This window comes from Dermochelys coriacea, chromosome 13, assembly GCF_009764565.3.
Source record: "Dermochelys coriacea isolate rDerCor1 chromosome 13, rDerCor1.pri.v4, whole genome shotgun sequence".
In the NCBI taxonomy this organism is placed as follows: Eukaryota; Metazoa; Chordata; order Testudines; family Dermochelyidae; genus Dermochelys; species Dermochelys coriacea.
This window is the reverse complement of record NC_050080.1, coordinates 11,736,093-11,760,676: the sequence shown is the minus strand read 5'-3', so window position 1 is coordinate 11,760,676 and position 24,584 is coordinate 11,736,093. Positions and strand designations below refer to the sequence as shown.

Sequence of the window (24,584 nt, the reverse complement as noted above, 5' to 3'; positions counted from 1 at the left end):
CAGCCCCCACCCTCCCCTGCACCCCAGATCAGAATCCCCTCCTGCACCCAAACTCCCTCCCAGACCCCGCACTCCCCTCCCCCCCCGGCCCCAGGTCAGAATCCCTTCGGGCACCAAACTCCCTCCCAGAGCCTGCACTCATCACCCTTGCCTGCACCTCACACCCCCTCCTGTACCACAACCCTCTGCCCCAGGTCAGAATCCCCTCCTGCACCCAAACTCCCTCCCAGACTCCGTAACCCACCCACCCGCCGCCCCAGGTCAGAATTCCCTCCTGCACCCTAATGCCCTCCCAGCTCCCACCCCCTGCCCCAGGTCAGAATCCCCTCCTGCACCAAACTCCCTCCCAGAGCCCGCACCCATCACCCTTGCCTGCACCTCGCACCCCCTCCTGCACCACAACCCTCTGCCCCAGGTCAGAATCCCCTCCTGCACCCAAACTCCCTCCCAGACCCCGCACTCCCCACCCCCACCCCAGGTCAGAATCCCTTCCCAGCCCCCACCCCCTCTGCACCCCCCCCGCCCCAGGTCAGAATCTCCGCCTGCACCCAAACGCCCTCCTGCACCCCCACCCCATGCTCCAGATCAGAATCCCCTCCTGCACCCAAACTCCCTCCCAGACCCCGCACTCCCCCCCACCCCGGTCAGAATCCCTTCCCAGCCCCCACTCCCCCTCCTACATCCTCACCCTCTGCCCCAGGTCAGAATCCCCTCCTGCACCCCCCCCCCCAGGTCAGAAACCCCTCCTGCACCCAAACTCCCTCCCAGACCCCACACTTCCCCCCCCCCACCCCAGGTCAGAATCCCCTCCCAGCCCCCCTCCTGCACCCCCCACCCCCAGGTCAGAATCCCCTCCTGTACCAAACTCCCTTCCAGAGCCCGCACCCATCACCCTCTCCTACACCCCAACACTCTGCCCCAGCCTGGAGCCCCCTCCTGCACCCAAATGCCCTCCCAGAAAAAAACTGATATAACAGCTGTCCTAAGCTAAGAACTCGGCTATTTTGAATTAACTACATTCCACATGTTTTAAGACTGAAACAGAACCACAGGACAGCTTTACGGTAATTAAAAGGCAAGCTCAGTACAGCGTTAATAGCCTCGATGCCCTAACTGTGATCATTTTGTTTTAAATTAGGGAAAAGACTTGTATACAGAGGCCCCGCAAATAGCCTAATAGCCCAGGGCCCGCAGGAGAGTTAATCCGGCCCTGGCTTCTCCCTCCCTGCGGTGTGCCCTGGCCCAGCCTTAATCGCTCCCTCTCCTTGCCCCCTCGCTGCTGCGCCCCGGCCCTGCCCTGCCCTGCCCTGCGCGCTCCCCTCCCGCACACTGAGCGCTGTGCCCTGGCTGGCCCCGCCTCGCGCGCTCCCCTGCCCTGCCCTGCCCTGCCCTGCCTCGCCTCGCGCCCTCCGCGCTGCACCTTGGCCCCTGCCTTGCTTGCGCGCGCCCCGCCCAGCCCGGCGCGCGGCGCCCTGGTCCGCCGAGCCGCTCTGCGCCGCGCGCAGGGGCTGTTTGCTGTGGCGGCTGGAGGGCGACGTCAGCGGTAGCCTCGCTCTGGGCCCCTCCGTGCTGCATTATCCCCGCCCCCTTCCCCGCCCCGGGACCCTGTGAGGGGAGCGTGTGCGAGCCCGGAGCCTCCTCGCCGCGCAGCCGCCGCCTGACGCCCCCACCCCGTCTAGAGGCGCCGTTGCCGCTCCCCTCCCGCCCGCCGGTTGTTACCCGCGGCTCAGGGGTTATTAAACCTGCCGGGCGCGTCCCCGCTGGCCCCACCCCCCTTCCGGTGCCGCCGCCGCCGAGGAACATGGCGAAAGTGGAGCAGGTCCTGAGCCTCGAACCGCAGCACGAGCTGAAATTCAAAGGTGAGGGGCGGCCGCGGGGCCCGGCGCTCGCTCGGCGGCCGCTGCCAAGGGCTGGGCTCCGGCGGCAGCCATTTTCCGGGGGCTGGCGCTCGGCTCCAGCGGCTCAAATGTCCTTTTGCAGGCCCTGCCCCGCCGCTCTCCCACCGCTCTTTGGGGGCGGGCAGGCGGCCGGTGCCCCCGGGGGTCTGCGTGGGGGCGCTGGGTGCTTCTGTCCGCCCCTAGGCCTGGACCCCCGCGGCTCTGCGCCGGCCTCGCCCCAATCCCGCGGAGCCAGACATGCCGGGAGCCCTGAAATTGCGAGAGACCGCGAAGAGTGGGGAAGGGGTGTGAAATGCTGCTTGTCTTTCTCCGGGGTGTTTCCTGGGGAGGAGGGGGTGTCTTGTAGAGTGTGTGTGTGTGTGTGTTACACATACAATCGTGTAGTGTTGAGAAATCTGAAGCTGGAGTCTTCTGACTACACATCTTCCCCCCCACCCACTCCAGAGAAGCCCTACACTGAAATAATCTGACCTTCCATGTCGCCTCGGTGTTATCATTAGGACAGGATGAGAAACAACCCTTTTATTTTTTTCTTCTATGGATGATTGCTCCCTGCCTTGAGTTTGTCTCATGGTGGGTGTAATTCAGTGTGTGTGTGTGTGTGTGTGTGTGTGTGTGTGTGTATATATATATATATATATATATATATATATATATATGGCGTCTTTTATGTGAGCTGTATCCTGACATACTCCTAGGGATTAAATAATCTGATTGTGGTTTTAATTACTAGCTCTAGCTGCTGTGATTTTTAGAGGTGTAGTCAAAGAAGAATACGAATATTTTCAGCTGAGATAGAAGCCACCACCTGGCATAAGTGAATGGTTTTGTGGCTCCTACTTCCTGGAGCAGTTTTACAGCCATCTGAAAGCTGTCAGAATTGCATGTAGCTGGACCATACAGGCCCCTGGAACATGTGGAATGGATTTCAGTTTGTGTATCAAAGAAAATCTGGGATTTCTGGCCTTAAATCTGGCAATGTTTTTTTTCATTATTTTATAAACTTCTAAAATAAACACAATCCTAATAATCTATTCAGGATTTTATTTTAAAGAACAACCCTCCTGTGAACAGATTAACTCTATTTGCTCTTAAATTACTATGTTACAATAGTCCAGTCCATCAAGTTGTTACACAATCTACTTAGATTACAAATCAATATTGATAAATTCGCAAGATCCCTATATATTTAACTTGGTCATTAATAAATATCTCAAAAATAATATGGTAAACAGTTATTAAAAAAGAACAAAAACATAGCAATAAATATGGTATGGAGTGAATGTTTTTTATTTTGTTGCAAATCAAGGTAATTGCATGTTGTCAAGGCAACAATGAGTTAAACAAAATTTAGAAGCAGATTATTGCAGTATAATATAGTAATGTAAAAATAAAAACTTAGCCAGTAATTTCCATTCCAAAATTATTTTCATCAGATTTAAAAATCAGCATCTGAATGTGTGATGGACAAAAGTACTGACCTTTAATCAGCATTGAGTTGTGACTGAAACATAATCATTATTTGTTGGGGACTGGGGTTGTCCATTGTTTCTCTCTCACAAAACACAATCCATTTTAACAATTGCCAAGATCTGTTGGGATAGAGAGATGACCAGTTGTTGATCAAATAATGTACAGCTTCAAGATTCAGGGCTAAACTGTCAGCATCAATGAAATTGTCAACTACTCACTAGATTTTATTTATTTATTTATTTTACAGCCATATGACAGCAATAGTAATGTGTAAAGGACAGTGATTTCTATGCTCTGATATACTGTAGCATTATGATGGGGGAAATATACCATGTAAATGTCAAGTGACAATTTTCAGATATTAGACTTGTTTTAAACTTGTACTTAAACATCTACACTAGAACAAGATTTATCATAATGCATCTTTGGTATGCAAAGATTCAATTATTAGTAACTTTTAGCCAGTTTCCCTGGGGAAAATACCCCAGATTTGTTCAGGAAAGTCATATTTTAAGTAATCGGGAAGTTTATTCTGCTCTGGGTAGTGCTTATGTGACCCTTTTTTATTATTATTATGTGTTGCCTATGAATATGTCAGACATTACATTTTTCAGCGAGGTACCCTTATTTTAGAAGGGATATTTTGTATCATATTAGTAGATAAAAAAAAAAATTGCTGAGAGATTTCAATAGCAGAAGATACTCCATTCCTTTATATCATTGTGTGCTGCCATGGTGTTCTTCCCTGGAAGATCTCGGAGAACTTTGTAGACACTAGTGATGTTAGTGAAGAAGGATTGTGATTGTTTCATAATGTATGTTGGATATGGGCGGTATAAAGATCCCAGCACTGAAATAAGGAGTCTGGTGGCACCTTAAAGCTGAACAGATGTATTTGGGCATAAGCTTTCGTGGGTAAAAAACCCACTTCTTCAGATGCATGGAGCCAGTTCAGAGTTGAAAAGAGTAGTGAAGTCTCCAACTCTAAAATTATTATACCGTTCTGTTACTTTGGAAGACTAGAAAGATGGTTACCACCTTGAAGAATATATCCAGAGGTGGAGAGCATGCTGAGCTGTAGTAATAGTGTTGAGAGAGAGTCTTCCTTGGCATAGACAAGAGAGGGGTTGCTGCCAACTCCTTATTTTCAGGTTACCTAACATTGTCCATTATAAGAGGGTTTTTTTATGCCATTTTTTTGAAAATCTCTTACACCTCCATTGTTTGCAGCAGATCTTTGAAATTCAGCTATGGCATTAGGTCTTTTATTTGTCCCAGGGCATGCTGTTCAGGTGTTGTTAAAATCTAATCTGTTTGAAAAAAATCACCATTCTTTTTCCCTCACTTGCTATGGTAGGCTGTCAAAATAAGCGAACGTGAACCTTCTATAGCCAAGCACCCTCCACTACCAAGGCCGCATCAATGGACGAACCACATACTAAGCTGGAAACTTAGCTAAAGAGGGAAGAAGGAGAGAGAGAGTGAGAGCAAGACCAGGTTCTCCACTCCCAACCCAACACATGGCTACAGCAAACCATTCCCTCCACCTCCCCCAGCCCTAGCATTGCTTGGAGTAGGAGCCTGAACCCCCTGTGGAGAAAGAGCCAGTTAGGCTGCCATACTCCAGACCCCTTGTTAACTGCCTTCTGCTGTTGCTGGCAAGTGTAGTTAGTCCTGTAGCTCAAGTGGTAGACGTTTTTGCTGAAGGTTCAGGGTTCAAACCCTAATGATGTACGATGGAGAGAATTGTTACAATTGTGTGTGTGTGTGTACACACACATTTCCTTGTAAAAACTAGGAAATTAAATGTAAAAGAATATTATTTTGCTTGCAAAGTCAAGCACTTGAAACATTTTGATAGTTTTTAATTACACGATCATACTGTTTTCTTCACAGGACTCATGCCTCCTGAGCGTACAGTATGGATCTCCAAGGGGACAAAATTAAAATTGTATAGACACCTTATTGAAAACTAGTCTTAGAGACCTGATTGGTCTGTTAATGCCAGCAAGTACAATTTCATTAGGGAGTAACCATTTTAGGACTTGGCTTATTTTAAATATAATTGTAATGCTGTTGCTTCCTGTCCAGGCTGGGGAGATGTAAGGAAGTCTTCTTTAATACAGTAGTCAGAGAAGTTGCTAAGATAAAATGGGCCAGATTGAGCAGATGAGCTCTTGCATCAGCTTTCTTAGAGGCTAGCCACAGGTAGGCCCTGAGTTGTGAATCAGCAGTGTGCTGTGATGCTCCCCAGTTGGCAAATAGCAATACTGCCAAATGCATGAGTTTAACAACTTGGAAGACAGACCAATAAGAATTGCTTCCAGTTGGAAATGCTGTTTCCTGTTCCCAGTGCACAAGCACCTGCTTCTGCATATATGTTTACGACTCCATGTAACTTCATTTGCTGAAAAGAGCAGAAAAATAACCCTGGAATGAGGTGTACACTTTACTTTTCCTGTTTAATCTAAAACACTACTTTGGCATTGGCTTGAGGTTTGGTAGTGTTTTTGCAAGCTATCATCTGTCATTAGTTCAGATTTACCATAAATCTCTTGAATCTGAAAGTGGATGTCTGATGCTTAGAATAGTTCTTGAACTAGGGTTCTCAGTCCAGTTGCTTGTGGTCATCTTTGTCTACTACAAGCAGCTCATCAGCATAATTGACTCTATTGCTATCCATCTCAGCAGAGAGGCTAAGGACTGAATAGGTCATGGAGATGAAACTATCCTGTCTCCTCTGCATGTGGTTTCTATACTCCAAGTTCTAAGCATGCTGCTGTTAAGGGTTCTTAGGTAAGAACAATGAAAATTTCCGAAATGTTGTATCTGTGGTGTCACTGGAATGGGTGCTGATCTGTGTACACAGAAATCATTTAAAAAATCTTCTTAAAATTGCCCTTTAGATATGAATAAAGAACAAAACTGAAAAAGCATACAGTGCTTTCTTTAAACTCTTAGAAACCATGAGCCTTTCTGGATTCATGCATAATGGCAGTCTGTACTAGGATTTCTCTACTCCCATCTATTTGAATACTACTGTATAAATAGCTATACACTACTCTGTTGGAAAACTTACCAGTTCACATTTCACTTTAACAATCAGTTACATAATTAAAGTAAGTGGTTTTGTACTCTCTCAGCAAAACATTAATTTATTCCTGCTCATTTGCGTTTGATTATTAAAAAACCTAATACAGTATCTATCAAACAGCTAAACTTCCTAAAGTTATACAAATCTCAACACACAACCCAAATATGAAACAAAATTAATAGTTTTCCTAGCAACACTTAAATATTGGCAGTTTGTTACTGTAGCTCTTTTTGCAATGCAAATAAAATCAATAACTTATTCTAACTGTGCTAAATGTTCTTTACAGTAGAGCAGACATGCTGTGTACCTCCTTGAATTACACTGATTTTAAGTTCATCTTTAGTATTATCTTTATAATTAACTGATCACTTTTCATCAGTTGTAACTTTATGGAAAATTAGCATCACTTTAAAAGAAACACTGAAGATACAGTAAGTTATAATTCATGGCAATCTTTATATCCCCCAAAAGGATTCCTTCAACTTTTCAACTTTTGAAAGTGTGCATTTTGTTAAGTCTATATCTATTTCATATATTATGGTTATGGATGTGTTAGTAGCAACTCCATAGGTGAGGTTGTGTGTGTGTGTGTGTGTAGATATATAGACTAGTTAGCCCAGTTTTACCATTTTGAGTCAACTGGCTCTTGCTGTATCCTTTTTATGAGACTCCGTGATCTAAAATTGGCTTATGAGTTCTTTTTCAAAGCAGTCTAAGAGATGTAGCCACATCCTATTAATTTTAATGGAGGATATATCTAAATTCCCTAGACTATTTTTGAAAATTAACCAGGGTCTGTTTTCATTGCCTACTTGAAAACTAAGCCATTATGGCTTATCTTAGGGACTGTAGAATCAGGCTGTACTGTACGGTTCCTTAGGAACTGCTGCTGAAATATTTCTCTTATGGGAAGGGGAAACAGGTAGTAGTATACGGCACCTTTATACTAATTTTAGTGCATCTGCTCTAGGGGTGCTTGCACTGGTGTAATTATGTGGGGGATGGGAAATCATTTTCCTAAACAAAGTAGTTACTCTGGTACAAAAACTGTGAATCGGGCAAACTTGCTGTACCTAATTTGTCAAAGGGCACTAGTATTTAAACTGAAGTGCTTGTAAAAGTCCTAAAATGGATTGGTCTAACTTGGTTTATTTCCCTTCTCAGTTACTATGGATTAAATCGTGCAGCCCTCCATAGGGCAGAACTCCCATTAACTTCAATAGGAATTTTGTTTTCATAGGGCTAAATCACTATCTCATCTAAACACTGATAAAATGTTAGATTTCTTACTCTGAACCATTAATCAAAGGGGATCGTAACTAGGTACATTCTAAATATTTTTGTGCACAAAATTATCATAGTTCTTTGGATTATTTTGAATTCTTCAGAATCTGTTTGTTTGGTTTTTTTAAAAAAATAGTAGTTTTAGGCCTTCTAGTTGCAAAGTAGTTTGTTCCTATGTAAAACAGTGCATTTCTGTCTAGCTTTGCAGCTGTATGAATTAAAGACGTGTCAATGGTGGTCATGTAAACTCTTGATTCATATAAATTGATGATTTACATAAGAATATAAAGCCAAGTTCTATATTGTTACACTCTGTGCAGAACTTTGTTCCAAATTATCATTTTAATGGTAATAAAACTTGGTGTAAACACTTGCTTGAATAACTGAAGAGGTAATATTGGTCTGCTGAGTTTCTCTTCTTTTAAGGCGCCTGTAATCTCATGGAAGAATGCAATGGAAAGTACATCTCTTAATCGTTTAAAAAAGATGTAGGCATTGCTTCAGTCAAGTCTGAGTATTTTAAGTGTCAATTTAATTTTGCAGAAAACTAGGTAATATGCAGGTTGATCTCAGTATTTGTGTGGGGTTTTTTTTGGTTTACGGGGGCTGGTAGTATTTCCTCTACATGTAGCTTTTTCCCAAGCTGGAGACAAAGCAGAATCAAATGAGCCTTGCTAATTATGTCCACATCTTACTGTAACACTCATTTTCTAATATCTCATTACCATATCAGTCTTATTAGCTCACTGCAGGGTGAAAACACAAATATTGAAAGAACCTGGCCAGTTAGTACAATAACAAAGCCCTTTTTTTGTCAATGCAGTTGGTTGTTTTTGAAAGCTTTATTGGATAAGGTTTTAAACAGGTTTTTTTGTGTCATAACTGTTGGCCGGGAATGTCATCTGTTATTTATAGAAACAGGATGCTTCATAGGGAAACTCCCCTAACCCATACTTTAAGACAGATTCCATTGTCTCTAAGCACAACTCCCATTGACATAAATGGGCATTTTGCTAGATTAAGGACCTCTGTATTAGGCCTTTCTTTTTTAGTGAAGAGCGAACTCCAGCACTGCAGACAATTCTCATTGCTAGAACCACTTCTTTGAGACCTTTCTTTCCTTCATCTCTTTCCACTGAGTGTCAGTGACAGAAGAGAGCCTGTGCTTCTGCATATATATTCATCAGTACTTAAGCACAATTATCCAATTTAAGGGCAAGGTTTAAATAACGCTCTATAGCCTTGTTGTTGTTGTTGTTTTTTCCCCCTCAACATTTGTTCAATATACAAATCTATCATAGGCCACTGTTTTACATGCCAAGGTGGAAATTTCTTGTGTGCATAAGGGACACAGGATTTTTTTTTTTCCTAACGTGACTGGATTAATTGTTGAGTTTGAAAACTTGGCCTGTTAGGCAGCCTTTTATAGAAAGGGGTTTATGTAATAAATCTGCAACAGCTGTCTTGCTTTTGCTGCCACTCAAAATGTTCTCTGTGTGACCGAGCATGACTGCTTCCATATTTAATTAAAAATGTGTTTAAGACTGGATAGTAAAGAAGTGACTGAGGTTTTATGCGAACAAACAATCATGCTCTACCATACAAAGCTGAGTAAGCTTCTCCTGTCATCAGTTATGTCAAAATATTGCTTTCTCCAAACACCTTTTCTGATATTTCAAAAACTGGCTCTGGTGCTTCCTGCAGTACCTTATCTCGTATTATAGTAACTACTCTATGAAAATAATCACTTTACTAAATGCCATAGCTCTTCTTTGAGCTGTAAACAAAGTCCCTCTTACCAGGGTGCTATGGATTAAAGATGCTGTGTTTCTGAACAATTTAATCTTGCATTCTTGTTCAGTTTCCAGAGTAGGGGGTAGGGAATTGGGGAAGGAGAGGTATATGCTTGCATGCCTGGTGATCCAACAGTTATTTACAATGCAATTTGTAAGATTCTGATCCCTGGTTTTCCCTACAATAGAGGGAAATCTTGTCTTCTGCAAATAGTTTTAAGACCTAGTGCGAGTCACTTGAGCTCACTGAAAGCGTGATTATCCCAGGGTCATATTAACTGGCTACACAGCTAAGGAAAATGAAGGCTTTATAAAATGTCTTTTTGCTTCTTATTTATACCATGTGACTTCATACCATTTTTTCCAAATGTTTGCTCTGCTAAAGTTGAGCATGCCTTATTTTCTCTGTTTTACACTCCCATCTATTCCCAGTTGTGGGCATAAGAAGCAATAATAAAGTAAGAGTTTGTGCACAAACAATTGATTAACTTTAATTATATTGGGAGAAAAGCTTTAATTTTATAACCACGGTGAGGCTATAGGTACCTGCACTTACAGTTCCAATTTCAAACTAAACTAGATTCTGATCACTGCAGACCTAATTCTGCACTCCTGACTCGTGCAGAAATTCAAATTACCTCTATGGGAGTTCCTTTCATATAAGGACTACAGAATGCTTTCCACCTCACTGTCCTGAATTTTGGGCTGTGATTCCTCTGAAAAATAATTGTAGGTTTTTCTCTGCCTCCATTAGGCTCTCTGGTCACTCCTAAATGCTGTTTTTGTTTTTGTTTTCCATCATATCCTGAAAACATCACTAATAATCCAGCTCTCTAAGAGTTCAACAGCAGAGCCATAGTTTCCACTGCTTGCAAAGAACAGGATTGATCTCCATTTTTAGGTCCTGAATATATTAATAGCTGAAGTTTATTTTATCACCTCCTCGATGTGCAGCCAGTCTGTGTATATCCTGAAGCCTTTAATTTTACATCTACTGTTATTTTTATTCAGGTACTTAAAATTGTACATAAAGTGCATCTTTGAATCCCTCTTCTAATTCAGTAGCAACCTTTGTAGATATAAATTACATGTATAATATATATGAACACATACAATTTGACTTGTATATAGAAAATGAATACATTAGAACTAGATAATAAAAAAAATTATTCTCCATTTATTCTAAAGTTAATGATGATGCTGTTTGTTACAGTGGCAACACATTTGATAGGGTCTTTATGGTATAAATAGACAAGGGTTATTGCAGAATGATAATGCACATTTCTTTAAATTACCATGTTGCTGTAACCTTTGTCCATTTAATGTTCATAGTAACTGCTACTCTTCCTCCCTCCCCCCAATATTAAATACATTCAGTGTTCTGAAATATCAGGGGGTAGCCGTGTTAGTCTGTATCCACAAAAACAACAAGGAGTCTGGTGGCACCTTAAAGACTAACAGATTTATTTGAGCATAAGCTTTTGTGGGTAAAAACCTCGCTTCTTCAGATGCATGGAGTGAAAGTTACAGATGCAGACATAAATATACTGACACATAAAGAGAAGGGAGTTACCTCACAAGTGGAGAACCAGTGTTGACAGGGCCAATTCTATCCAGGTGGATATAGTCCACTCCCAACAATAGATGAGGAGGTGTCAATTCCAGGAGAGGCAAAGCTGCTTCAGTAATGAGCCAGCCACTCCCAGTCCCTATTCAAGTCCATATTAATGATGTTAAATTTGCAAATGAATTTTAGTTCTGCTGTTTCTCTTTGAAATCTGTTTCCTGAAGTTTTTTTTTTTTTTTTTGTTCAAGTATAGCTACTTTCAAATTTGTTATAGAATGTCCAGGAAGATTAAAGTGTTCTCCCACTGGCGTTTTTGTGTTACCATTCCTGATGTCCAATTTGTGTCCATTTATTCTTTTCCATAGGGACTGTCCGGTTTGGCCAGTGTACATGGCAGAGGGGCATTGCTGGCACATGATAGCATATATAACATTAGTAGACATGCAGGTGAATGAGCCTCTGATGGTGTGGCTGATGTGGTTGGGTCCTCTGATGGTGTCACTAGAGTAGATATGGGAACAGAGTAGGCAACGAGGTTTGTTACAGGGATTGGTTCCTGGGTTAGTGTTTCTGTGGTGTGGTATGTACTTGCTGGTGAGTATTTGCTTCAGGTTCGGGGGCTGTCTGTAAGCGAGGACTGGCCTGTCTCCCAAGGTCTGTGAGAGTAAGGGAGAGTTTTCCAGGATAGGTTGTAGATCGTTGATGTGCTGGAGAGGTTTTAGCTGGGGGCTGTACGTGATGGTGTTCTGTTATTTTCATTGTGGGGCCTGTCCTGTAGTAGGTGACTTCTGGGTACCCGTCTTGCTATGTCAATCTGTTTCCTCACTTCCCCAGGTGGGTATCATAGTTTTAAGAATTCTTGATAAAGATCTTGTAGGTGTTTGTCTCAGTCTGAGGGATTACTACCCCCTACGCTGGTCCTGGTTTTTATATGCAGAAAAACAGTTGTGGCACAAGTGGGCCATGGAGGTTTTTATAGCATGTTGTGAGGGGGCCTCAGAAAGAAAGAAAGATTGAGAACCCCTGTCTAAGATTCATCCTACTTTATCTTGCTGTAAAGGGTTTTTTTAAATACTTTTGGATGAAAAATATTAAGTTTTCTGTAATTACAGTTTCCTTTTCAAGTGCAGGTAGGGTATTGAAGTTGTATGGGAGGTTTTTTCTGTTCAAGAAGATTTTATTCTGGTGAGGTGGGTTTTTTTTGTTTTCCATTGGAAAAATAGAATAGTTATATTCTGCTCTCATTATTCTGACACGCATGTCCCCTTTTTTCTACTATAAAGCAGAACTTAGTAAATGTTTATTCCATACATTAACAATATGATGTAATTCATTTGGAACCCAATTCTAAAATAATGCTTACCTTTAAAAACAGATGTCTAGAAGTAAAATCCAGCCAAATATGCTGTCAATCCTTTTTGTTTACGTCATCGTTCATAGACAGAGCATGTTTTTTTAAGTTTAGGACACAGAAAATAATTTGAGCAAATATTTTTTCTTGTTTGTTGTATAAAACTTCTAAAACTACTTAATACAAAATGCTCAGATGTAATAAACTCTAAAGAAGTCAGATTAGAACAAGCAAGTGAAAATCTGATAAATACTTCAGTGATGAAGGATGTGCTCCTCTGTCTCTGTTGGAAAGATTGAGTGTGACCTCACTCTTTACAGTTTTTACAACTGTGAAGTCAAACAGTTAATGACACTAAGGATATAGAAGGTGACAAAGGAGCAAGCCCATTCATGTACTGAAAATATTCTTTCAATATTTTAGTCATGTTTCTTCCCCTCCCCGCACTCCCATTGTGAGTGAGCTATATTCTTGGCAAGAATAGATTGTGCCAAAACAGGCAGAGAAGGAAGGACAATGATTAATCCATCCAAACTGAACAATTTATAAACTATGGACAGCGTTCCAAGTTTGGCATCTGGATCTTGTAATCATGTTGGGTTTTACACACTTCTCTTTCCTGTTAACAATTTTTAAATTAAAAAGAGTCATGTAATTTTTAAACATTTTTTTCCCTGTCTTATTCCCGCCTCTGTATTTTGACATAGGTAGTGCCTGTTAGTGTAACAATTTGCTTTTCCAGTAGCTCTTTCCTTAGGATTACTCCAGCTGGGGGTGGAGAACGGAGAAATTACAGTCTCTTCTATTCCCATTGCACCAAGCATCCTTGCAGTTGAGGATGTTCATGGTGGTAGGAGGAGGACAGATTTTCACAGGACTGAGGTTTCCAAAGAGCTCCCATTTAAAATCTGGGTACTTGTTTGTATGTATTCCGCTGATGGTTTACATGTGCCCTATACACTCAAGTTAGAATTCATTTGGCCAGTGGTATCTGTTGGGACTTATGGGTATCTTTTTACTACAGAGTTAGCTCAGGTAAGGCTAGCACTGAAGGAGCATGCCCACAGCCCTACCTATGCCAGACAATTCATAGGAACAGTTTTAGATTCAACCAGCAAGGGCTTCCCTGCTTCAGGAAAGATTCAGCAATATAGAATTAGTCAATCAACTGCAGGCACATCATCAAAACTCCGTGAGAACTTGCCCTGGGCTTCTAGGCCCTAAAGCTTTCTGCTCTCATGTAATTCAGCATACCAGACTTCATTTTCACTGCCTGCAAGAGTGGTTGAAGTCCTATATCAGCCCATCAGACATCACCTAGAGAAGAAAGTGCAGGTCCCCCAGGAAGTCCTATAATTTTAGATTTGTAGAAGGGTCCTGAAAAAGTTTGTGAGGGGGTTCCCTTCTCTCCACTATTACATCCAAACAATAACAAATTCATCCAATCCAGTATGATGGGGTTTCAACTGGACCACTTACAGACTCACAGTTCTTGTCAAGAAGCCCAATTGTACATAAACACTCTGGAATTAAGAGCAATTAGTCATGCTTGCATAATGTTCCTTCCAGCTCTGAGGATCATCTGTTCAGGTCTTGATAGATGATACCACAGTGATGTTTTACATAATCCCACAGGGAGGAGCAAGATCCACCCCTCTTTGCCAGGAAACTTTGCATCTGTGAAACTGGTGTATCAGTTACAATGTAAATCTAGGTTTCAGAGTAGCAGCCGTGTTAGTCTCTATTCGCAAAAAGAAAAGGAGTACTTGTGGCACCTTAGAGACTAATGTAAATCTAGGTAGTTTTCACTTAACAGGACCACGGAAAGTTCAGGCTGATCACCTCAGACAATTTACAAGCAATCATGAATGGCAGCAAAGAATGCCGTCAAGGATTATCCAAGAAATTTGTCAGGATCAGTCCTCCGTAGATCTGTTGTTCATTGTTGCAAACAGGAAATGTTCCAAGTTCTACTTCAGAGGAGGTCAAGGTCAAGAGTAAGGGCCTCTGTAAGATGCGTTCCAGATTCCCTTGTCTCCCAAGTCTGATATGTGCTTAGCCTCCAATTTTTTTTAAATCTCAGGAATAATTAGAAAACTCAGAAAGACTTGGGCAAAATGACAGTCCTGGCACAAGCCATGTTAATGCAATTTTAGTTCTTGGATCTGAAGAATCTATCACTTTGGCCCCCAATTCAGCAGCTACTTCAACGGAACCTGATGTCACAAAGGGTCGGGCAGAGCCAACTTCCCTACTCCTTACAGGTTGCTGATAGTTCTCAGCGCTAGAGAGAAGCGGCTCACCAGAAATCTAGAATATCCTCGTAAGTGTAGAAAGGACTCTACCAGGACTATCTATTTTGCCAAATGGAAAAGGTTTATCATTTGGGCCAATCAACGACGACTATGTTCTTTATAGACTTGGATTCCTAGGCATACTGCTTATCATTAAAGAGATCAGGACTGGTCATAAATTCCTTAGTCTACTCAAAAATCATTTCAGGCTAATCCCTCTCCAGTTCAAAGGTACTCAGTGTTTTCTCATCCCATAGTAGCTAGATTCCTGAAAGGCCTTATCAGGGTTTATCCCCTAATAAGATGACCTATTGCCCCATGGGCTCTAAACATATTAATGGGGTTGATCAGACCACCCTTTGAGCCCCTAGCATCATGCTGCTCTCTTTTTCACCAGTCCATCAAATCAATGTTTGGTAGCAATAACATTTACCTAAAGGGTGGGAGAGATTCATAACCTTATGTCAAGACTGCCTTTCCCTGTCTGTATAGAATACAGTATAATTTTGGATAACAAGTTGCAATTAGGTCTCAGAATACCTTCTGATTTCCATCTCAGTCAAGTAATTTACCACCTTTTCCTCTTCTCCAAGTCAAACTAGAAAAACGTAAGCTAAGCTACATACTCTCGAAGTGCATAAAACACTGTCATTTGGTCTAGGTAGGACTAAGCCATTGGTGGTGGTGGTATTTGTTTGCCTTAACATAGTTCCCAGGCGCAGTAGTCAGGTACTAGGACCCCATTGTGCTAGGCGCTGTACAAACAGAACAAAAAAAGCCGCTTCCCCCAAGAGCTAGCTTGTAAATTTATTTGTAGTTTGCACAGACGGGATGAAAGGGAAACACATTTCAATTTAGACTTTCTTTTGGGATTATTGGCTACATTAGACTGTGCTGTGAATATTAGCTAATTGCAGGCCTGTTCCATCAGGGCTCAGGTAGCCTCAGTAGCTCCTTTGAGAAGTGTACCCATAGTAGAAATACATATTTAGCTTCTTCAGTACATTCAGTTGCACATCACTTCAACAGTGTAGAAGTTCCACAGTCTGGTGCACATTCTGGCAGGGTTGTTTTACAGTTATTATTTAGTTACACTGACTGCTTTTATGTTTTTTTGCATCACTGCACTCCCCAGGGAGTAAGTTAATGGCTGGCTTTGGGGCTGCTGGACCAGATCTTTGTGAAGTATCTATTTCCAGTAGTAGTACGTACTTTTACAACCTTTGAAAAGAACTGCCTGGCCATAGCATGAATTGGTAGGAGAAAGCAAGGTAGCAAAGATATGAAAAGAATAAACCAGAGGTGAATAGGTCAGAAGTGGGTGACGCAGTTATACAGTTCTGTCTATTTTTAAAAAAATAAATTTTCAAATTCAGAATAGGAGGGCTGCTTTCAACCAAATACTTCTGAAATATATAATACAGATACTCTTGGCTTCTCATTCCTCAACTACTTTGATTTTAAAAAGTTGCTGATGCTTCCTTAATTACAAGTGTCCAGAGGGCCACGTGATAATGATTAAAATGTGGAATGTAGTGCTTTTAAAACACTCATCTTCACAAGATTCCCTGTGATTAAGTAAGTATTATACTAACTTTTACAGGTGGAGAAAAGTTAAGGGCCCAAACCTGCTCCTGTTTAAATTGGTGTCAACTTCCATTGATTTTAATCACAAGACCTAGTCCTTAAGTGATCTATCTAAGGGCAGCTCTACATTACAGCAGGGATTGACGCTCCGAGATCGATCCACCGGCGGTCAATTTAGCAGGTCTAGTAAAGACCCGCCAAATTGACTGCAGATCGCTGTCCACCCAATGACTCCTGTTCTCTACACCCAACAAGAAGAGTAAGGTAAGTCAACAGGAGACTTTTCTCCTATTGACACCTCTCCCCCCTACGGTAATTCGACCTAAGGTACGTTGACTCCATAGCCTAAGGATAGACAGCAAGACAGTGGTAGAGCTTTGATTGAAACTCAGGACTTCCTTCAGAGTAGCAGCCGTGTTAGTCTGTATTTGCAAAAAGAAAAGGAGTACTTGTGGCACCTTAGAGACTAATACATTTATTAGAGCATAAGCTTTCGTGATCCGATGAAGTGAGCTGTAGCTCACGAAAGCTTATGCTCTAATAAATTTGTTAGTCTCTAAGGTGCCACAAGTACTCCTTTTCTTTTTTCAGGACTTCCTGACTCCCATCCATGTACTTGTTCTTCCAGACCATGCTGTCTCACTTGACATTTCAGCTTATTTCATTTTAAAGCTTATTCTTAAAGGACATAATAAACTTGAAATCTAATCAAATCTTAAAAGAAAAAAATTAAAATAGCAAGTGCTATATCTGCCACTAAGCCCTCCTGTCAGTCTTTGTGGTTTTACAATCAACCATTTTTCTTTAAAAATTATATAATATATCCATTATTTCTGCGAGAAGATGCACACAAACTAAAAGAGGTAAAGGAGTATGCAAGGGAAAGAGTAACTGACTCCAAGATCTGTGAAATGCATAGTAAACAAACTGAGAAAATAGGCTTTATCTAGTCTTCCAGTTAAATTAATCATAGGTGTTACTGTTGTTTGTAACAAGTTTTTAAAATATTCAGATCGAAATAAAACACAGTCAGACTTCTGTTTCTTCCTTTTAAGTTGAGGCTGTCCATATAAAACTCTAACGGGAGGATAACTCAAGTTGCCACCCATGCTGCTGTGGTCACACTTCTGTTTTTAGCTCAAGTAGAGCTAGCTCCTGTATTACCTGAGTTGGAAATCGCATCTCCCAGTTGCAGTGTAGTTTCACTGACTGCAAGTACATGAGTAGTCCCATTTTTGAAGTTAGATACGTGCTTAAGTGCTTTGCTGAATCAGGGCTAGAGAACAGAAGTGATTAAAGATGTTAGTATGGGGTATGTGTACCTTTTGAGCCAGGGGTGTGATTCCCAGCTTGAGGAGATACCGTTGATCAAGCTAATGCACTAAAAATAATGCAGCTGGAGCACATGAGTACCAGAAGGAGCGAACTGCCTTGAGACAATAGATACATCCTTGGGGTGGCTAGCTCCTCCGACCACTTGTGCTGCCACAGCTACGCTATTTTTAGCACATTAGTTTGATGGCTATCACATCCCCAGCTCAAAGTGTAGGCATACCCTGTATGTGAGGATTGTTTGCTCCCCCACCCCACCGTGTAAGAGGCCTTGACTAGGATACAAATTTCATAAAGGACACACAAATAGAAGCCATCCAAGTGAAATGACAGTGTGGTAATGTATTTGCCATGATAATCAGTGATGGAATACACATGTACTGTACTATTTGGCAAACCCATATTAGCCGAATAGTACAGTACATGAATTTGTGTGCTGCATTTATAAGGTAACGGGCCTTTATTAAATGTTAGATAGTTGACATACTCTTTCGACTTGATCATTTCAAAGAGAAAGTGTTTGAGAATTATCTTGCAAATTATAAAACACTACAATGTAGAATGACACATTTTAGATAAGATTGATGTAGCACTGGCGTTTCAATAGGAAATGGAGCATGGCAAATTGTGAGATAGTGCAGTGATCTTTAAATGTGAAGGGTTGCATGCATAGCTTCTGGATAGAAAGCCATAGAAACAGTTTGAAAATAACTGTGGGAAAATATGTTGGAGTATATATGAAAGTCAGATACCTCCTGTCCTTGGTAATATACACTTGTGACCTCTGAGGCACAAACTAGGTGGTACTGTTTTTGTTTTTTGTTTTTTTGTTTTTTTAACATTGCTAGATATTGCATGCAATGTTGCCTGTTGTTTTGCATTAATACAAATCAACTTTTTTCGAACTGGCTGAAAAAATTCAGAAGACCCCAGCAGAACATTCCAAATTTTTAACCACCAAATTCAACTTGTTACATTCTTCCTTTTAGATAGTGTGCATGACAACCCCATGTCAGATTACGTACAGACAGATTCTCCATTTCCTATAACTTTCTCACCATTTTTCTCATGGTGTTTTTAAAGAACAGAAAAAATGTTTCCTAGCTTTAGAAATAAATTTCATTTAGGGGGGAAACTCTGAGTATACTTAGACTTGCTGGGTAAGAATCTATAGAACCATGAATATGTTTGTCATTTGTCTGAATCTTTCGATGAACTATTTTTAATAGGTTTCAGAGTAGCGGCCGTGTTAGTCTGTATTCGCAAAAAGAAAAGGAGTACTTGTGGCACCTTAGAGACTAATAAAATTTATTAGAGCATAAGCTTTCGTGAGCTACAGCTCACTTCATCGGATGCATTTGGTGGAAAAAACAGAGGAGAGATTTATACACACACACACACACACACACAACATGAAACAATGGGTTCAATAGTGTGTATGATAAACCCATTGTTTCATGTTCTCTGTGTGTGTGTATATAAATCTCTCCTCTGTTTTTTCCACCAAATGCATCCGATGAAGTGAGCTGTAGCTCACGAAAGCTTATGCTCTAATAAATTTGTTAGTCTCTAAGGTGCCACAAGTACTCCTTTTATTTTTAATAGAGCTCAGTTTTCAGTAGCTCCCATCTAGGCACTAAAGAGTTTGTCTTCCCTGCAGAGTTGACTCAGGTTCTTATTACATTGTTGCCCCTAGCCTGGCTCCTGTTCTCCTATACAAAACTCTCGCCTAAATGTGGTGGTGGTTTTGACCCTAACTGGCTAGCCTGCCTTGGGATAGAGGCTTAAAACCAAATGTTGCTTATGCTTGGGCTAGTGACCCACCCACTTTGCAGTGAGAACACAGCTTGTTTTGCATGCTGATAGTCCTCCAGTGCTTTTGACAGTTTCTTTTCTCTCTCCCCAGCCCCCCTCACCCCCACCCAGTGTTCCCAGTACACACACATCCCACAACTCATTGGGGAAAAAATCTCTGAGAGGCTTACTGCAGCACTAAGAACCATGGGACAATCCCCGAGAAGTCCTAGAGATACATAAGTGAGTGCAGCACCAGTGTGGATGCAATTAAGTGAATGCATTCAAGTCTGGCTTTGGAGTATGGCTGCTTGCAGCCTGGCTAGTCAGACATAGGTGCCAGTTGCCCAAGTTAACTCTGCAGTAAAGTCATAACCTGAATGACCAGTTTTTCAGAAGTGCTTCGCACCCAGAAATTTCTGTTTAGAGCAGCAAACAGTACCTTTCCCTACCATTAAGATCTATCTTTAAAATCTTCCTACTTTACTGAGGTGCCTAAATGAATGCTGGGCTTCTTTGAAAATCTGTCCCCAAAATCTATTTCAGAATTGTTCCATGACTCCTAATTATAGCCCTTTGTCTCTGAATGTTCTCAAAGTGGCAGCGGGAATCATGGACTCCATTCCAATATGGAAGGCTGAGGGAATTTAGTGGTTACACTTTTGGACCATCATGGTGTCACATGACTGAGTAGAGCCAGAATTCAGTGGTTAGCGGGACTGCTTCATGTCATGAAACATGTGTTCAACCCTAAATTCCATGGGCTTCCTCTTTTGCTACCGTCTTGCATAGCAAATACACATCTAACATGCTGTTCACAGTGCAGGCAGAACTGATGCTATATTGATGTCGGAGGGGGTGTGATTTTTTCCTTTTTAAACTATTTGCATCAAGGACATTGGCTTTAAGCCTTTAGAATTTTTACAACTTTATATACATCAACTTAAAAGACCAGATTTGGAGGAGGGAAAGCGAGCCTATCATTCAATCTATGATTTATTTCAAGCTGAAGGTGCTGTGGTCTGGAACAAGTCCCATCTTCCTGAAGCAGCAACAGTTTTATATAAAGGAATGTAACATTAAAAAAACAGTACTAAAACAAATGATCATTTTTGTATCCAGTTGAAAATCTCTTTAGCGTCCTTTTCTGGGAGTTCCTTCATATTTTACAGCTCAAAATATGAAGAAAATTTGCATACTACGGTGTTAAATGTTCACGTCCACTTGGCTTTTATTCTCTACGATTTTTGGTAATTCCCTCCAATGATTATGCACCAAGTTGTTTGGTTTTTGTAGCCTTTGTCAGAAGCAAGTTAATCTAAATGTTGTTTTAACTTCTGTAATTGTCTTGCTCTGTTAATATGAAGCATAGAGAAATGAGTGCAGTAGCACACTAGCTAATATTGCCACATTGCCAGCAATCTGTAGCTCTGATCCAATTAGAAATCCCAAGTGTGTCCTTAGAATGACATGCTTTCACTGGGACACCCCACTACTCCATGGTTGACTCTTGTACTAACCACTCTTATAACTCTGCCTTCCCTTTTAATATGTGCAATATTCGCTTTTTTGTCATTTAGACAGCTTTAGGATTTGTTAACGATTAGACTTTCTTTCTAAAACTTTCTCCTCTATACAGCCTAGAATAAAGTGGGTCAAACTCTCTGCTTTCAGTTAATCTGTGAACATCCAAAATACCTCTGACTTCAGTATTTACTTCACAATTACAACAGTGTAAGATAGCGGAATTCAGCTGCTACATTTACATGATGTACCAACTATCCTTCCTTGAAGCTTATTAGTCATTAAAGGCAAAGCTGAACTATTGATATGCATTCAAGAATAACATGGCTCAGATTTTCAGAGGCCTCAACCTATATCCTCAGTTCTGCATGAACAGTTAACTGTAGATGCTGCTAATGGAAGCTGAATATCTAACTACTTTATAAGATTTGTAGATACAAATTTAAAGTCTGTCTAAACTCAAAGTTTAAAGTATTTTTAATATAATTTAAAATCTTTTTTGCTGTGTTCTGCAGGTCCTTTCACAGATGTTGTCACCACAAACCTGAAACTTGGTAATCCTACAGACAGAAATGTGTGCTTCAAAGTGAAAACTACAGCACCACGCAGATACTGTGTAAGGCCTAACAGTGGAATTATTGATGCAGGAACATCAATTAACGTTTCTGGTAAGTCATTCAAAATGGCTTGTTTTGTAGTTGAAGTTGGTCTCATCAAATCTGATTCCGCCCCCCTCCCCCCCCCAGAACACTGTGTGAATTAAATATATATTGGGGAAAGTGGAGAGATGAGCAGGAGAGCATGATTTCATATTTATTTTATCTCCAAGAAAAACCAACTGTTTCATACACCTCTACTTATTCCTGGTGGCTTAATTTTTAATTTTTTTTTTATATTTTGATAAAAGCTAAAACAAATCAGTGTAAACAATGCAAATAATTACTTTCAGAATGCACGTGTTTGGCACTAAAAAAAAGACTTTACTCTGTAAGGGGAAAAGGTTAATGGGTTTATTTGCTTGTCCGTTTATTGACAAGTGATAGCTAAATTTTTAACTTGCATAAATCCGCAGAAGCTTGGTAACAGAATTATTGCAATCATAAAAAGACAAAGCCGACTGGTGTGCCATAAGTTTACAGCGTTAAATGTATTTCCCACTGAAATGGGAGGATTTTGTAACTGTTTAATTACACTGCATCCTAGAGAAAAATTTGGCCCTTAAAGATAGATCAACTTTAAATTACATCTCTCTGATTATTTTGCTAGCATTTGCAGATGTATTGGAACAGTCAGATAATATTCCATAAACCCAGTGTCACAATTGTAGTAGAGAATTTGATTTAAATCTGTCAGTTTTGTGGATTTCACACAGATCATTGCTCCTTTTTTGAAGCTTTTACACTTTAAGAGGGGCATAATTGTACGAGTCTCTTAGATTTCAATGGCAGTTTCATTCCTGGAATGAGGAATACATGGCTATGACTTAGCAATAAAATATTAACCCTATTAATACATGATAGTATAGTCTTCAGTGCTTATAAAAAAAATATATGGAAATACTTATTGAATCAGTTCTACTAAGTCAATTTTTAGTGACTTTTAAATAAGCCATAAAACTACATGTATGGGTTTTTCATGTAGTATTTGATATCTGACTCAGTTTTATATGCTTAGACTCGGAATTGCACGTTCTAATTGTAATGGCTGCAAATTGGGTAGCTAAATTCCAAGTTTTTTCAAGTGGTTACACGTCTGTTCCACTTGAGGTACGGGGGTGTGTGTGTGCGTGCGCCAAGTGCACAGTAGTCGGAGATTTATCCCTCAATGGGACCTGTCAGGGTGGCACATGCACCATGGGCCTGTCTTGTGTCACCATGCAAAGGTATAAAGGACAGAGTTGCCATGACTCCCCTCAGTTCCTTCTTACTGCCCTTGATGGTTGTTGGAACGGTTGTTGCAAGTTTTTTTTCTCACTTGTGTATAGTTGGTGGTGTTTTAGTAGTTTTAGACAGTTTGCTAGTTATAGACATAAGTTTTCCTTTAAAGTGTTCGGGGTTTTTTTTTTTTTGAACACTTTTTGGTTCCTGTTGCTGGGTACCTTGCCCACCGGGTTTCAAACCTTGCCATTCTTGCAAGAAACTGATGCCAGTGAGTGACCTGCCAGTTTCCTGAGGTGTCTCAGGGAGTCTCTTACGTCAGGAATCTGTGTCAAATGCTCAATCTGGGAGATTGAGATCCCTGGCACCAAAATCCAGGAAGCTTGTGGATGAGAACACAAGAGTGCACTGAAGGCCGAGGCAGTTATCTGCTTAAAAGGGACCGTCAGCTCCAATGCTGGCACCCTGGATACCAGCCCCTGAAGTGGATCCACTTAGTTCAATGGTGTGGGAGACTATCCTGGTACTGTCTACGCCGGAGGCTTATGCAGCAGCCTGGGATAAGAACATAAGAATGGCCATACTGGATCAGACCAGTGATCCATCTAGCCCAGTATCCTATCTTCTGACAGTGGCCCAAGCCAAGTGTTTCAGAGGTAATGAACAGAATAGGCAATCAAGTTATCCATCCCCTGTCATTCATTCCCAGCTTCTGGCAAACGGAGGCTAGGGACACTAAGCATGGTGTTGCATGAGTCTGCTGCATGAGTGTTGCATGGATCTGGTGAGTCTCTTAGCACTGGCTTCACCGGCTTTCCAAGATGCTTCTCACTCGGTACTGGCGCCTGTTGTAACTGTGTCATCCTAGTGTGCAATATTATGAGTTCCTCTGGTTTGCTGTATGCCTCTTTGTGTGGTGCCAACCTTGATCATCTCACTGGGACTCCATCTCCAGGCTCCAGACATCAATCTGTGGCATCGAAGGGAACGGTCCTCCCTTCTTGGTCAGAAATTGACTCCAATCTGTCACAGCTGTGCCATGAACATCATTATTCCCTTTCCACTACCTACCATCCTCAGTATCCCCTGGAGGCTCTGTCTTGGCCATCAAGCAGAGACCCATGGCTGGGAAGAAATTGAGCTCTGGGGCTTTGTCCAAATGGCCATGGATCCATTGGGGGTTTCCACCTGCCTCCTAATAGTCTCCACATCTTCCTTCTTCTGCTTTTATCAAGTAGACACCAACACCACACCAGATGCAGCAGGAGACCACTCTCAGTACCGGGCTCAGTATTGAGTGGGAAGTAATTGCTCTGGTGGATCTACCTTTAGAGGAATCTGTGGAGCTCCACAGCACCCACCTTTTGAGCTCCTCCTCTTCATCACCCACTGAGGCAGTGGTATCAGAAGGTTCCTCATTTCCCTTAGTGGACTGCCGGGCTCATCATTACTATTAAAAAGGGTGGCTTCTGGTCAGAATATCCAGGTGGAAGGGGTTGGAGAAAGGGGTCTCAGGCTGGTCAATATCTTAGTTCCTTAGGAACCATCTAGAGTGGAGCTTCATTAATTGGGAGCAATCTGGAGCCCACCAAGGTGCTATGGCAGACACCATCTCCCTTCCTTCCCTCTCTCCCTCCCTCTGACAACAAAAAGGGCCAAGTGCAGCTATTCTGTCCCCTCACAGGGATTTGAACATTGTTACACCCACCCTCCAGG

General features: G+C 41.5%; 1 protein-coding gene across 3 annotated transcripts in view; it reads left to right on the top strand.

Annotated features, from left to right (window-relative positions):
• The first annotated feature begins 1,388 nt into the window (after positions 1 to 1,388).
• VAPB (VAMP associated protein B and C) overlaps positions 1,389 to 24,584 on the top strand; it is a 47,725-nt gene continuing 24,529 nt past the window's right edge. Inside the window, exons 1-2 of one of the 3 annotated variants that reach the window (XM_038369919.2) lie at positions 1,389 to 1,859; positions 21,507 to 21,659. In XM_038369919.2, coding sequence (XP_038225847.1) covers positions 1,802 to 1,859; positions 21,507 to 21,659 — 211 coding nt within the window. In that variant the 5' untranslated portion in view covers positions 1,389 to 1,801. The remainder of the gene's footprint in view (positions 1,860 to 21,506; positions 21,660 to 24,584) is intronic. The other 2 variants (XM_038369918.2, XM_043496125.1) reach the window with 2 other exon arrangements.